The 16860-nt window shown below is 35.9% G+C and overlaps 1 protein-coding gene across 11 annotated transcripts in view; it reads right to left on the bottom strand.

The window, feature by feature from the left end:
- Positions 1-16860, bottom strand: part of FRY (FRY microtubule binding protein) — a 434668-nt gene that overhangs the window by 132523 nt on the left and 285285 nt on the right. For all 11 annotated transcript variants that reach the window (XM_041766014.1, XM_041766015.1, XM_041766017.1 and 8 more), the window contains 5 exons: positions 11954-12057; positions 11365-11473; positions 9471-9557; positions 2843-3014; positions 1402-1534 (listed from right to left, as the gene is read on the bottom strand). In XM_041766014.1, the coding sequence (XP_041621948.1) occupies positions 1402-1534; positions 2843-3014; positions 9471-9557; positions 11365-11473; positions 11954-12057 (605 nt within the window). The remainder of the gene's footprint in view (positions 1-1401; positions 1535-2842; positions 3015-9470; positions 9558-11364; positions 11474-11953; positions 12058-16860) is intronic.

Genomic DNA, 16860 nt, shown 5'->3' with positions numbered 1-16860 from the left:
TTTGGTTCCAACCCTATCTTACGATCTCTTGATTAAAAATATAGTTTTCCTTTAAAAGCCTTTCTTTACTATTTTTAGGGGAAACAACTACAATGCAGAAGTTTTAAAAGCATTTCTTGTATTTTCTACATTATCAACTGAAAATTGCTTTAATATATTCAAAAAGTATGTACTAATGAGGGTAAAGGTTGCTATCTAGCAGCTTGTGAGGTAAGAACTGGAGCTGGTGACAATACATCTAATGTTACTCATCTTGGTCAATTTCAATTTTTATGGTTATTTAGGGTGAAACCTAAAGCAATGTGATCACTTAAATCAAATGAATGGCAAGCTGCAGAATAATATATGTTATATGATCCCATTTTTGTGCAACAAATGCATATCTTGGTTTTGACATAGGGAAAGTTCTGGAGGGGATCACACTGCATCAAGGAGGGTCACAGATATCAAGTGGAGCTCTGAGGAGGGGTTTTCATTTTAACTTTATATACTGCTAAAAATGCATTTAAAATAATTCTGTATGTTTTACTTTGTTTATTATGTATTGCTTTGTTTCACCATACTTCATATTTCACATGCTGCCACTCTAATAAAAATACACACCCACGATATGAATTTTCCCATATCTGACTAACTGTGGTATTTAGAACTGAAGATGTTGAGGAACAAAGGAGGCTTTCCCAATTATATTTTTGGAAAATTATGCCACAGGTGCCAAATAGAATTTAATTCATAGTCCAACAACAAAGTCTGAATCTTCTTAAAAGGTAAAGTTGTAACCTAATCCTAGTTCCTGCCATAATGAATCAAAAGCAGCAAACTCAAGTTGTGTGTTTTTTCTGCAGAACTCTACGTACAAAGCTACATCTTAGAGTTTGGCTAAGAACATTTGATTTCTACATTTAAAACTATAAATTGTTTTTGTTTTTAAGATCCCATATTGCTATGACAGGGTTGCCTAGAGATTATTAGGCACATTTAATTCTCACAATTCAGAAATGGTCACTAGAAAAAGTGAATTTGAAATTTATAAAGATGAACTGTCTGTAAACAGGTGATGTCACTCTAGCACACAGGCTGTGACAGAGCTTAGTAAGAAGATACCACTTCTGACAAACGTGGACCAGTGAAAGAGTCTTGGGCTCCATTTTTCAACTTACTGGCATAATGATACTTGAGATACAACCAAAATAGATCAACCTCAGGTTTGACCTTACTTTTAGAGTTAGTCAAATACTGTCAAAATACATTTTTACTATCCTTAATAACTCTTAGAACTCTGATGCTAGGAAGGGGAGAATAAAATACAGAATAAGTGGGAAGAACAAATGAGAAAAATCTTTGATGGTACATTTTGAGTAATTAATCCTTCATTAAAAACTTAGCTCTCACTGTACTCACGTGATCATGTCTTCGGGTTCTTTATTTAGCATCTGAACATTCGTTAGCATCATACACCTTCCTACTTCTTTATCAAGATGCCTTAAAATGTTGTCCACAGCTTTTCGTACTTGAGAGTAATATAATGACATGCCTAGAAAACATGCATTATAGCGACATCTTCGACTAAATCCATCAAGGAGTAAAATCCTAACCATCTATGGGTCAATGACTTCAATAAGCAGATCCTAACTCAATCCCTTTTCCACAGAACTGTTAGCATAGTGTTCTGAACTTGTTGGGTGCTCACCAAATAATCATTTAAATTTTATAAATGGGAATTCTAATACTTAAGAGGAATTATTTTCCAGAAGAGTTGAATAAAAAAGAAAGCCTTACTTTTGAATTTTTATGCTTTTGGATACTACAGAAAATTCACCATGATTACTGATTGTGTGAATAAAAATTCTCACTTGGGGTTAGAATTGTAATAACTTTATTCTCAAATATATGTGTGAATTTTTTTAGTAAAATAAACAAAAATGACTCACATCATAAATTTTAAAATGAAGGAAATATATTTTAGCTATAGTACTTTTACTTCTCTCATTTTATACAGGGCCAGTGTCCCACTATGGAAAACAAGTATGTATAGCCTATGTATTTCATGTATGTATATGCATTTTATTTCTTTACGTATATAATACAAATGAAAAGCAAATTGCTTTGTATTTAAAATTCGTACTTTAATAAAATAATTATTATTTCAGATGATTATATCTTTCTTTTCTTTTTTCTTTTTTCTTTTTTTTCATTAAATCTTTCTGAACTCATTTAAGCATTGTCTATTTAAAAACAAAAATTTTAAAATGAAAAGTCTCCTTAAGTTTCCTTCAGGTCTTTGACATCAAAATTATTTTAACAAAGGTTGTGGTTGGTTTTGAAATTCTAGTATTTGACAAGAAAGAAATCATCTCTTTGGGTTAAGATAGCTAAACTAAAAAGAAAATAATCATATGTAGGCTAAACCCACAATATAACGGCATGTGTGGGATCTGGAATGTTTAAAACATAGATTAAACTAATTTTACTGAAAAAAAAAAGAAAGGAACTATAAAAATGAACGAACTAACAAATGAATATTTATATGGTCGCTTTATAAACAGGATTATCTACCAAAGGATACAGCTGGTTTAGAAATTTCTGTAAAATGTAGATAATCAATACTAGGAGTTTGGAAAGACCATGATAAAAGTCTAACATTTAAATGGCAAAATGTTTACCAGGAAGTTCCAGAAAGTTTAAAGGGCAGTAAAACAAAGCACAGCATGAATCAATCAAAACAATTAATGTTGGAATGCCTCACCAGTTACTTCTATAAAATTTTTTTTAGCAGCACATCTCACTAAGGGTAAGTATCCATTGGTCATTAGAGGGGCTCTAACACATCTTTGAAACCCACCTATCATTTTGGCTTCTTCTTCAGTTAGCGTTTTACTCAAATATGTTTTCTTCACTCTCAATGTGTTTCCTGATGGGAGAACAGCTCCTGTCACCGGCATGGGAGGCTCACCATCTTTCTGCTGCAAGCTATCGGCTATTACTAAGAATGCCCGTAAACCAATGTTCATTCTCTGAAAGAGATAATGTGCTCATGATAAAAAGAAAAACCCAATTATTGTAGTTGAATTAAACCATTAGTCTTTGAGAGAAGTTAGCATGGCTTGCTATCCAGATTAGTATGAGCAAGTAATTTAAAAGGCACAAGACGGGCAGCCCCCGTGGCTCAGCGGTTTAGTGCCTCCTTCAGCCTGGGGTGTGATCCTGGAGACCCGGGATCCAGTCCCACATGAGGCTCTCTGCATGGTGCCTGCTTCTCCCTCTACCTTTGTCTCTGCCCCCCCCCCCCCCAATAAATAAAAAAAGAAAATCTTAAAAAATAAATAAATAAATAAAAGGCACAAGACTTTAGGCCAAACCTATGAATGTAAAATTGTGGTTTCTGTCACTGTTTCTTGGTGCATCACAAAAAAAACAACCAGAAAGATTTTCATCCCACTCGGAGGGGATGTTTGAGATGGTCATACTCGTGCTGTTTGGGAAATCCTGGTGCACCTCAGAGGGCACAGCAGCCAGCCTCTGAAGCAGCTGTAACTAAAATAAACTAGGCAAATGAGGGACTTATATGTCCCCTGGAGGGAGAGAGAGAGAGAGATGCCACACGTGTTAATTCACAAAGAATTCACAAAGAATTCCTATTGAAAACAATAGGAATTCCAATGTGAATCGCAAAACAAAAATGGCCTGCTCTGAATTGCCGGATGATGACTCCATTCAAAAAGACTGGCAAGTTTGACTTCTCCCTCTGCCTGTGTCTTTGCCTCTCTCTCTCTCTCTCTCTCTGTCTGTCTCTCATGATTAAATAAATAAAATATTTAAAAAAAGACAATCAAGTTTGATAATGAGTTTTAAAAATTCAGTGCCACTGAACTTGTTACTTATCAAAACAGGTGAGCTTATAAGAAGAAATGCCATTCTGGGCCAGATTGTTATCTTCCTCGGGCTCAGGTAAGGCATTATATTGGCTTTGCAAAATGACTCAGTGAGTTAGTTGCTACCAGCAGCAATGTCTTAAAAGGTCAGAAGGTACTAAAACATCTGTACTTCCTTAACAGCCACGTGTACCACATGTATTTATACCCTTATTTTCATGAAGTAATACATGTGGTACATATTATATAAAGTAATAAGTTTCTGTCACTGTTTCTTGGTGCAATTGCAATTTTGCAATGTTTCTAACGTTTCTAAAGTAGGCTACTACCTACAGCAGCAAATAATACTTATCACTACCAACAATGATAATCTAGTTACAATTTAGTGAGTCCCTAAAATGTATCCAGAATTGCTCTCTTGCTCATTAACTCTCACTTTTAAAACAGCCATGCAAGGAATGTATAATTAGTCCCATATTTCAGGTGAGGGCCATATAAGTAACAGGTGGAAAGCTGTACATGTAAGTCAGATTTGTCTAAATTGTCTATTTTGTGGCACGATTACATTCTATAACAAAAAGTAATATAGACTTCTATTGATTTTAAAACTATTTATTTAAGCCTTAAGGAATAATGATATTTCAGCCAGGATTTGGTGAATATTTCTCTGGCTAATTTGTACCAATGCAATGTGTACTTTATGGTTTTATAGCCTTTAGTAATATTCTCTTTCCAGTTTCTAGAATGAAAGAATATTAACTTTAAAAAATTCAACTATGTATGAAAGTCCATTCATTTACTCATTTATTTTAGCAGTTCATGAACCGTGTTCTACGTTTGTATATTTTTCTCAAGACACAGCAATGTTTTGAGTGAGGAAGTAGGAAATGCAGTATCAGTAGAACAACCCTGGATTGACGTAAACGGTCAAGCGTTAATTATTTGCAAGTGGTATATCCAGTTTATGAACCACCCTGGCCAGTTTTCTCAGTTTTCCTTCCCTCTGGATAACACTAAGGGCAGAGGTAAGATTGGATAGTTTGGGACACATATTTTCAACTTAATGTTATAAACAATTTCTTTTGGTATTTTATATAGTTCTGTATAATATCTCTCTCTTTTATTATTTGTCTGGTCTTAAGAAATTACTTAACTTTTCCAAGTCCAAGTCCCAGCTTCCTTTCTATAAAAGGAGGGTAATAATACCTACTGATCATACAGGGTGGTGAGGAATAGTGCCTGAAAAGTTCTTGTTGGTAATTATATATTTGTAGGTTAGAATCTTCACTTTATTTTTTTTAAGATTTATTTATTTATTCATGAGAGACAGAGAGAGAGAGAGAGAGAGAGAGAGAGAGAGAGAGGCAGAGACATAGGCAGAGGGAGAAGCAGGCTTCCCACAGGGAGCCTGATGCAGGACTCGATCCTGGATCCCATGAACCAAAGGCAGATGCTCAACAATGAGCCACCCAGGCATCCCTCCATTTTATTTTTTAATGTCAAGTTTATTGAAACATAATTCACACAGAGTAAAACACACTCTTTTCAGTTGTACAGTCCTTTGAATTTCAAGAAACCTATATAGTCAGGTAACCGCTATCACAGTCAAGATATAAAATTATTTCCATCATCTCCAAAAAGTTCCCTTGTGCCTCTTTACAGTCAGTATGTCACCCAATCCAGCATCTGACAATCATTATCTAATTTCTGCCTTATTGTTTTGCTTTATTCTGAATGGAATCAAACAGTACATAGCCTTTTGTGTATTTCTTCTTTCATTTAGCATTAAGTTTTTGAGATGCTGCAAAATTGGTAGTTTGTCCCTGTTCATTGCTGAATAGTATTCCACTGTACTGATGATGTGCAGCTTGTTTAGCCACTCACCAGCTGTTGAACATGAACTGCTTTCCTATTTTTAGTGACTAGCTGCTATAAATATTCACACAAACCTTTTTGGGCTTTTGGAGTTTTAATTTATTTGGATCAATACCTTGAGGTAGAAATGTTGGATCATACGGTCAGTGTACGTTTAATCTTAAAAGAAACTGCCAAACTCTTTTCTAAAATGATTGTCCTTTTGCATTCTCACCAAAGTCGTATGAAGTTCCAATTGCTCCATATCCTTCTCAGTGCCTCTCACTATGGTTTTAATGTGCATCTCTCTAATGACTAATGAAGTTGAACATCTTTTCACAGGTTTATTGGTCATTTGTATTTCATCTTTGGAGAAGAGGCTCTTCATTTTGCCCACTCCAAAAATTGGGTTGTTTATTTTCTTACTGTTGGGTTGTGAGAGTTCTTCATATTCTGGATACAAATGCTTTTTCAATATGTATTTGCAAGTATTTTTGCCCAGTGGTTCTAAATCTTAATGATGGTATCTCTTAATGTGCAGGCATTTTTAATGTTGATGTTTAATTTATCAATTTTTTCTTTTGTAATTTTATGATTTTTGCATCCTAAGAAATTTTTTGCCCACCCAAAGATCACAAAGATTTCATCTTCTATTTTATTCTAGAATATTTATAACGTTGGATTTTACATTTAGGTTTATAATTCATTTCGACTTAACTTTTGCTTACTGTGCAAATTCTGGGCCAAAGTTCATTATTTTGCAAGTGGATGTCCAATGGTCCAGCACCATTCATTGAAAAGACAGCCCTTTATCCACTGAAATAACTTGAAAATGTTGTTGAAAATAAATTGATCATATATGTGTGGATCTATTTATGGATTCTCTATTCTGTTGATTGGTCTTTACATTCACTCCTCTGACAGTATGATACTACTGCAGCTTTACAGTATTTTTGAAACCAGGACATGCCAGTCCTCCAGTTTTACTCTTCTTTTTCAAAATTATGTTGGCTATTCCAGTTCCTTATATTTTCCATATAAATTTTAGAATCAGTTTATTGATTTCTACAGAAAATGCTATAGGGATTTTAATTGGGATTATTACTGGGATTACAGATTAATATATAGATTAATTTGGGGACAGCTGACCTTTTTGCAATCTTAAATCTTTTGATCCACAAACAGTATTTCTCTCCATTTATTTTGGTTGTCTATGATTTTCCTCAAAACTTTTTGGTTTCCAGTATATGAATCTTACACATAATTTGTTAGCTTTATTGATATTTTGTTTTCATTGCTATTACAAATTGTTCAATTTCTAATTTTTTATTATCATGATATAAAAATACATTAATTTTATATATTTATCTTTTTTTTAAAGTAAGCTCCACACCCAACATAGGGCTTGAATTTACAACTCTGAGATCAAGAGTTGCATGGTCTACTGACTGAGCCAGCTAGGTGTCCCTATATATTTATCTTGTATCCTCCAAACTTTCTAAAATCATGTTAGTTAAATAGGTTTTTTGTAGATTTTTTGGTATTTTCTACATAGGCAATCATGTTGTCTGTAAATAAAGAGAGTTTTATTTCTTCATTTCCAATCCATATGAATTTTATTTCTTCTTTTTGCCTCTGGGACTGGCTCCAGGTCCATGTTATTTTAGGTGAAGGCAAAAATGAGACAAATGGATGACCTAGAAACTTTTCACAGATGAGTAAATTCTTATGATGATAAGAATGCCTTATAGGAAACCATCTTGGTCTGAACTAAAATGAGACATTTAACTGGAAATTATCTAACTGTTGAGTGGTGGTGCACTATAGATTTTGTAGTAAGAGAATCCTTTCCATCTCTGGGCTTTGTTCCATATACTATTTCTAAAATATTACTTAAGGCACAAATTGAATATATTCCTTGAGAAACTGCTGTACAACATATTTTATTAAGTGTGTAACTTCTGCTTTATAGACTATCCTTGTGTGTGCTATTGACTGGGTTCATAAATATGCTTTTAAGTTCTAATTACCAACTGCTGATAAAATCTCCCATAACCCTATAAGCTCAAGAAAAATGGGAGAAGATACTCAGTATCTTATTGTAATTTTTAACATTAAAAACCCTATAATTCCAATTGCTCTGCACAAAGAGGTTAACTAATTAATCACTGACTGAGGAGTTTTTTTTTTATTTTAAGATTTTATTTATTTATTCATGAGCGACAGAGAGAGAGAGAGAGAGAGGCAGAGACACAGGTAGAGGGAGAAGCAGGCTCCATGCAGGGAGCCCGACATAGGACTTGATCTCTCGTCTCCAGGATCACACCCTGGGCTGCAGGTGGCGTTAAACCGCTGTGCCACCAGGGCTGTCCTGACTGCGGAGTTTGAGGGAAGAACAAGGGGTAAGTTTCATACATGTGATTATTATGGTAGCTTTTAATATGTTATTTTTAGACTAATAACCTGGAAATTCTGAGAAATATTAAAGACGTTAAAGCCATGACACCTGAGAAGTGAAAAATATTCTGAGAAATTTCCCAGAAGGACAAAACTCTTTACCATTGGGTGTTGGGCATCATTCTAGCCCAAATGCTCTGGATTTGCAAAGAATTTGTCCCTCTCTCCTTGGCCCACTGACCCTGGATGCAGCTATTTCATAGGACTGCTATATCATTAGACACCAGACAAAAACTCCCAAACTCTGATTTTGGGGCTCCTTCAGATGTCCTTTGATACATGGCAACCTTAGTACCAAGGAGAGAATATAGGGTGTGTGGGAAAAGGTATAAGGATACCAGGAGACCTGGTTCCTTATACTGCTAACCAGCTGTCGATTTTGACCTTCTGTCATTACTGACAGAATGAAGGAGTCAGACACTATCACAGTGAAGATAGGAACCTTTTTTTTTTTTTTTTAAATTTCTATGGTATGTTTTTGTTTTTTTGCTTAAGAGTCTATAATGTCATAATATCACAATTTTTCCATGAGGTGGTTGAGAAAAGTATTTTGTTCATTTTACTAACAAAAAAGCTGACGTTTAGAGAGATAAATGTCATATAGCTAATAAAAGTGGTAGAGCCTGTGCCAAGTGCAAATCCAAAACTGCTGTCTTCTGGTTTAGTGTTCTTTCTACAATATCATAGGGAAAGGATTGCAAAAAGGTAGCTTGCCAGGCAGAGTTCTGTTGGCCCACAGTATTTTTAAAGTTTAAAACTGAATGTGCTTCTCATTTGGATAGGTCACTCCAACTGTGTCATACCCATAATTTCCATGATCTGCCTGGCCCTTGAGTTGTGATGCTGCCACAAAAACATATATTCATACATGATTCAATTCCACTAGATTTTAGTATTTTATTACATGTATTTATTCTCTGTTTCACCACTTCCCAATACTCAACTTGTTAATCTGCATCAAATTAGTTAGAAGCACTGACTATTTAAATATGTATTGACTAAAACAACCTGACTTGTACTGGCAGATTATCTTTCTGGGCAAGCTTTACTCTATTATAAAAGAACAGAATATGGTAGCATATCAACCTGCCATCATCTGGTCTACTCATACAAAATCTGACTTATGAAATTCCATCATCTATACTATTTAATCATGTAACATGGACAGAAACAAACAGAAGACTTTTTAGAGAAATGACCTTTGCCCTATTCCCCAAAGTTGCAAAGCAAAGGTATGTCTCTGTGAATACATGCCCTGTTAGAAGTACATAAAATGATTATTCATACCTCTGGATTGAGACTGAAAGCTTTTGCTGGTTTTCCCACACAAAGAAAATCAAAAATAATTTCTTTCATTGCAAAATCTAAACGTTCCTGTAGTGAAAAAGAGAAAACAAAACAAAGATGTTAAAATACAAATTCAACATGAAATGTCTATTTTCATTAGGCACCAAACAGGTGGCTGCCAAAAGAAGCAAGATACTGCTCAATTGTATGCATTAAGAGATTCCCTGAAGGAAGATCATGTCCCCTGGAACCTCGGGTGAAGGTTCTGTTTTCATGTGTTGTGTAAAGATGCTTTCATTATATAACATGTGGAATTAGCCTGTAAAGCATGGAATGGCTAATGACAAAACAAAAAACAAAAACCAAATGCCCAAAAATGAAAACCCCAAACATTTGAGTGTCTGGGGCTTATTCACAGTCTCAACACTTCCTGCTTGTGTTGCGAATGCTAATAACTTCTTGAAATTCAGTTTAAAATGTATTTTTAAAAATACCACTGCAAAATTACCATTTTATCCTATTCTCTAACATTTCACGTCTTTTGGCTCATATTATAATGGACAATTCTGCAAGTGAAATGAATAATGAATAAATAAGATATACTATGGCTATTTAAGTAAGAAAGCATATGCCAGGTTCTAATAATTTGAGACAGTAGCTACTATGATATGATAGGTTAATTTTATACAACATATTTCAGAATAATCAAGCTATATTTTCAGCCAAATGATAACTACATGCAGAAAAATCACATTAATTCATCTACCTGCAAAGCAAGTAATGTCTTTTCCCTAAGTACACATATTATAGAAGCATCTCATTATACCAAACACACAGGGAGATATCAAATATTAAATAGTCTGTGAAGTAACAACTGAATCTTTCATCTTTATATCAGTATCAATTGTACTTAACAGTAGTTTCATGCCTATAATTTTCCTTTATCCACACAGGATTCTGAAGTACACTGGGCAAGCATTTAATCCACATTTTATAAAGAAACAAAAGAAAGATGCTCTCTGACTTGCTAAGGGTATAGAGCTGGCTGTGGCAGAGGTTGAACTGGAACAATTATCTTTTCCCATTGTTCTGTAAATCACAAGGAAGCCAAAGTTGGGGTATAACAGTTTCCCATAAAGTGTTTTAAAAAGTAAAAATCTTGGGTATAAACAGTAAACTAAATATTAAAAACTATGTTTATTATTATTGGACCCAGATTTTAATGAAACTAGTACCTGTAAAATTCTTAGAAAAGTTCTTGGCAAAGTGTAAGTGCTTAATAAATGCTAATATTCTTAATAATAAACATAGTTTATTATTATTGGACCCAGATTTTAATGAAACTAGTACCTGTAAAATTCTTAGAAAAGTTCTTGGCAAAGTGTAAGTGCTTAATAAATGCTAATATTCTTATTTTATTCTTCTTTCTCATAGGGCGAAAAAGCATTTTTATTTACTCTTCAAATTTCAATATCTGATTTCAAAAATCAAATTGATTTCCTCCAAACATCAGTCTCTTTGCTTCCTCCTGACTTGCAGAATCCAGAGCAGAGACTAGAAGTCAAGAGACCCTTTTACTAATAGGCTCTGCGACCTTAGATGAGTCACTTAAACTCTTTCAGTTGCTCATTTGTCAAATGCTGAAAATACTTGATGTACCCAGGTCACTATTTGTTTTGAAGCAAAAAACAAAACAAAACAAAACAAAAACCCAAAATAAAACAAAACAAAAAAACCCCAAAACTATGTGTGAAAACACTTACAAAACCATTCTGAAAAGTCTTTGTACATAAGATATTACTTTAGATTCTTCATCTGGTAGTATTTCCTAGGAAGGAGACTGGCCACTTGAAGGCAATTAGATCACTCCCACTGCCAGAAGCTTCTCCATTACCTGGGCAATGAACTGGATGATTTTCACAAAGATGTTCAGAGGCATATCCCTTGGCACCACACCACGGGACCCTTTGGGGAAAAGTGTTGTGATGATGGTTATAAGACGGCTGAAAGATAGGGAGAAAAAAAGAGAAGACAAGCAAGATTGGCTGAGCTCCAGTTCTGAAAGGGAAAATGGCAGATGTTTCATTTTATCTAAGTATCAGAGAGAATTCAGAAAAAGAAAACAAACCACTTCATTCCTTTTTCATTAGCATAATTACCCTATGAAAAGTTTTTCCGGAAAAATAAGAACAGTTGGAAAATTATAGCCATTTGCTTTGCTAACATGGTGAATGCAGCCTTGGACATGGAACCTCCTGGTCCTGGTACAGGCTGAAATTTCTGTAATGGGCTGCTGAACCAATGACTAAGGAAAGCTTGAAAATGTCCTTATCACTTAGATCTTTTAGAAACTGTCAACTTTGAATAGTTTCTAGTTTGGTGAGTACAGGTATCAATAAAACAAAACATCCTCTTCATTGGCTAAGAAATGGTTACCATTAACTCAGTGATGTAGTTACCATTAACCCAAACCACCTCCTTACCTCTGAGTAGCTGTGTTGCTTTCACATTTAATTCGAATCATGTAAACCCAAAGTAATCTGTACAGAGATTCAAGTGCTACTCGAGCCATCTTGGGGTCTTTATTCTACAACAGAAAATAGGATGTAAGATAGTGTTAGATTTAAGATTTCATTAAGCATAAATGGGGAAAAAAGTTAAATAGTAATATATGGAGGTTATTCTTTTCTGAATGCCTAGAAATGCAGATCCCCACACCTGGGTGGCTTAGTGGTTGAGCATCTGCCTTCAGCTCAGGGCATGATCCTAGAATCCTAGGATAGAGTCCTCCATCAGGGTCCTTGCAGGCAGCCTGCTTCTCCCTCTGCCTATGTCTCTGCCTCTCTATTTGTGTCTCTCATAAATAAATAAAATCTTAAAAAAAAGAAGAAGAAATTCAGCGCCCCTACAAGTCACCTGCATCATCTGGGACTTATGGGTTATTTGCCTTCAGGTGCCCACTGGGTTAATAATTAATGAGGAGGGCTCTAAATAGTCATGAGGACAGGACAGAGTTGTTCAGGAGGAAATCATGTCATTCTCTCCTTTGCCAAGGTGAATACCTGAAATTGCCTTCTTCTTCCAGCCCTGGGGAACCTGTATTCTCTAGCACTAAGAGAAGAATCAATCTCTTCTTTCTATTGTTAATTATGTGCTTTTTGCTTTGATTCCCCAAGCTCCCCAGCTCCCCATTTCATTACCCAACCAACATTTGTTGAGATGAATGTGTACTCAGCAGTATGTTAGCGCACAGGACATACAGATAAAAGATAATCCCTTTCCTTAAGTTGTTCACAACCTCTGGGGGATGGGAGATGGATAGTAAGCAATCAACTCAAGGCAGTAAAAAAACCTGATAGGGACAGGAGCTAGAGAATAGAAAGAAGGGTAAGCTATGGAAAGCTCAAGGAAGGTCAGAAAAAATTTCCAAGGGCAGATGAACACTCAGATGAACTTGACTCCATTCATTTACTCATGTGTTCATTCAACCAAACATCTGGGTGGCTACAGTAGGCTAGGTACTACGCTTGGCACAGTGTAAAACTTTGAACAGTGTAGATAGAGGATGGGAAGGAAGAACACATGGAAGCTAAGAGAGCTGAAGAATATGGGTCATGTTTCAGAACCTAGGAACAGTTAATATGCCAGTGCATAGGGCCAGGTGAAGGGGCAGCGGCTGATGAGGCCTGTGAGGAAGGCAGGGGTCACATGTGGGACGCTGCATGCCAGGCTCAATAAGGGGACCATGGTTCTTATGATGGTGACAAAAAGCTACTAAGTCCCTGCGGGAAGACCCTGCCTACAGTGTGGGGAAAGGAGTAGAGGCAGGGAGACCAGAGGCTACGGCAGAGCTGCTGGCTTCCGGGCCATAACAAGCCAGAGAGGAAGGAATTGATTCTTTTCCTACTGTCCATCTTACCCGAATTACATTCCTCTTGATTTAAAAATCATCGACTGGGTGGTTACCCTGATGCCTGTGGGATCCAGCTAGCATTTCTTGACATGGTATATAACTGACCAGTCAATATGTAGCTCTAACCTACCTTTTCTGCCTCCTTTCCTGCTACCCTCCCACAAGCTCCTGAAAGTCTAACTAGGCTGTGTTCATTCCACTTACATGTCAGGAGTGGGTTTCCTCACCCCCTGCATCATTTGTTTCTAGCAGGTGAACCCTTCTCCTTCAGTCTACTTGACTGTCCCCCTCTTTTGTGCAGGCTCCTTGGTTCCTCCCCAGGCCCTCGATCCCATCCCACGAAAGCTAACTGTTCAGTCCTGAGTATCTTCTGACCTTTATACAACCTCTAGTACACAGGCTTGTTTAGATGTCTGAAAGAAAGGGTCATTGTTCACCTTGACATCTATTAGAATTCCCGCCATTCTTCAGGAAGTCAATAAATGTTTGCTGAACAGTCTTTAAATGTCATTCTTAACTTTCTCATACTTTTTTTCCTTTTATGTGACTTCTCTTCCTTTATTCATTTATTTATCTTGTCATAATTGGTTTAGTGGTTTTACTTTTATTTTTTTATTTTTATTTTAATTTTTTTTAGTGGTTTTACTTTTAGTGCAGATAATCTGGATACTGATTTTTATAGAATTGTAAGTGTTTCGATATTACCACAGATAAAGCTTATTTTTAGACTTCATGTAAATAAATTCTATGGAAAGGTGATAGAGAATGATTTTTTAAGATTTAGGAGAAATAGAATACATTTTTGGTGTGATCATTATAAAATTCTAAATTTCTATATGCATTCATATCTGTTTTTAGAATTTGTTTTATTAGTCTATCTATTCATGGGCTAAGGCCACATTATTTTAAGTTTTGAGGCTTTAAAATATGTTTTATTACTATATACTGAAACTAATATTACACTGTATATGAACTGGGATTTAAATAAGAACTTAAAAAATAAAATAAATGTATCTTATTATGTGGTATGGACTGTCTCCCATCATCCACTGGTCTTTTCTTCTTTTTAAAGGGTTTTCACAGATATTTTTTCCATGTTTATTCTTTTGAATTAATGTTATAACTACTTTTCTAGCTATAGGGAAAAACAGACCCAAACTTTTTTTTCTAAGACCCCAATTTTTTAAAGCATACATTAATATATGATTTGTATGTTTGGTTACATAAAGGAACTTTAACTACTAAACTGATAAAGTGGAATTTAAAATATTCCATCTTTAAAAAATTGGGGGAATTCTAATTATCCTCCCCACAATCACTCCAAATTAGCAAATGCCTGTGATGTGCTTACATGGTAGTTAAAAGCAGATTCTAGACACACTGCCTGGGTTTGAATCCATCCTTGTGCTGCAATTTATTAGGGGTATGGCCAGCCTCAGGAAAACTAATGTCTCTGGGCCTGATTTTCCCTGTCTGCAGATGATAATCCTACCTACCTCATAAGAATGTTGAGAATTAAATGAGTTAATACATATGGGATATTTAGCACTGTTCTTGTCCATAGTAACTATTATTATGTACAAGTTACCAGGATCTAGCAGCTAACATGCTCTGATTTGGGGGCTCTTCCATTCCAGTGAACATGTTTACTCCTTTGTTAATTTCCTTTTATTAGTAAATGTATTTTATATTTGCATAGTGTATCATTCATAATTCTCTCATGTGACTTATTTCATATTGTGAATCATGATGGGGTAAGGCAAATATCACGTAAGTTTTATTAAGGAGATTAACAGAGAGCTCTAGTTTAAACAATTCATATTGCTGTCTTCTGGTTAACTTCAACTTATTTTACATATTTTTTCCTGTCTCCCTACCCACAATTCCCTTTTTGGTTATCTTGTTGTGACTGATGATGTTCTTTTACTCTTAAGAATATGCTTGAGATTATCTATTTTTGTTTTCACAGAGATTGATGAGCAAAGTGGCTGACTTATGTGTTTACTTTGTTTTACCTTTGGATCCTGTTCTAGTACTTGATTTTTGGCGTTTCAAGGTGATATTACTGGTTGCTACGATTGCCTCCTCAAATGATTTTCTTGCCTCTTTTCCATTCTTAAATTGCGAACATAACTGTTTACTTCCCCACATTTAAAATCCTTAAGTGGCTTCTAATCATCTCCTGGACAATGTCCAAATTCCATGATGTGGTACATGAGGGGCCTTTGGCAATCTGGCTCCCCCATTACTACCTCCTGCCTCCACTTTGGGCTTGGTGCATGGCATGCCATTATATTCCTTCTGCAATCTCCTAAATGCCTCAAATGTCTAATTGGAAAATTTATACTCCCTGGCAAGATTCAGTTAGGTGTCATCTCCTCTATTAAATCCTATACTATTATAATCACTATTTCTTCATCTCAGAGAGATTGCCAAGTGCCTCTGCTTCCTGCTTCCAGAATGCTATTCTATCCCCTTACTTGTATATTTCTTAGCAGACTGTGAACTCCAGAATTCTGGTTTGTTCATTTTTGTGTCCTCAATGACTGCCAAACAGCAGGTTATTAGTAAATATCAATTAAAAGAAAACAGACTGTGCGTAGTAGCTGAACAACTTGATGCATAAGATGTCTTTATATAGAACCTATACAAGGAGGCAGTTCAGAAAAGTGACATAGAATGATCCTGAATTCACCTCTTTCTAAGTAAGTACACAATAAATCCATAGGTATATATGGAATAATTTCCTCTGGAAAGAATTTGAGTACTAGCTGAACAGCTACTTTACAACAAAGGATAAAAAGGCCACATGAAGATAGGTAGACAGTCTTGACAAAAACCCCACCCCCAGAGTGGTGACCCACCATGGGGAGGGGACTCACAAATTGGAATTTCTCCTTGAAGAGCATGGACATTTTGTCCCACATTAGCCACTCTATCCCTTAGGGTCTGCACCATAAAAATGAGCCCCCAAAATGTGTGGCTTTGAAAACCAACAGAACTTACATCCAGGAGAGTCATAAGGCTGTAGGGAAAGAGAGACAGCCTTAAAAGCTCATATGCAGATTCACTCTCCCTGGGACCCAGTACAAGAGCAGCAGTTTGAGAAGAGCCTAGACCATATGGGAAGAAGATAAATTTGCTAATATTAAGGCATCTGCTAGAGGAGCAAAAACCTGTTAGGACTCTGTGCAGGGATGGAGGCACTAGTGGGTGACAGTTTTACATTCACTTTCTACCTTGCTGGTGCCAGCACTAGGAAGTACTATTTTTGTACTCTCACTCTAACTGACCAGTGATAACCTCCATCTTCCATGCCACTGCCGTGGCCTTGCACCCCTTGTGTTGTCTGCATAACCTTGTCCCTGCCCTCCTCGATCTACCAAAGCCAGCAGGCATACAGAACCCACACAGAGGATGCCCTTGAATGTCAGACTCTGGTAACCTGGAGAGTTGCATTTCTGGGCTTAATGAGGC

Source organism: Vulpes lagopus, chromosome 8, assembly GCF_018345385.1.
Source record: "Vulpes lagopus strain Blue_001 chromosome 8, ASM1834538v1, whole genome shotgun sequence".
Lineage (NCBI taxonomy): Eukaryota > Metazoa > Chordata > Mammalia > Carnivora > Canidae > Vulpes > Vulpes lagopus.
This window is presented reverse-complemented; position numbering and strand designations above follow the sequence as displayed.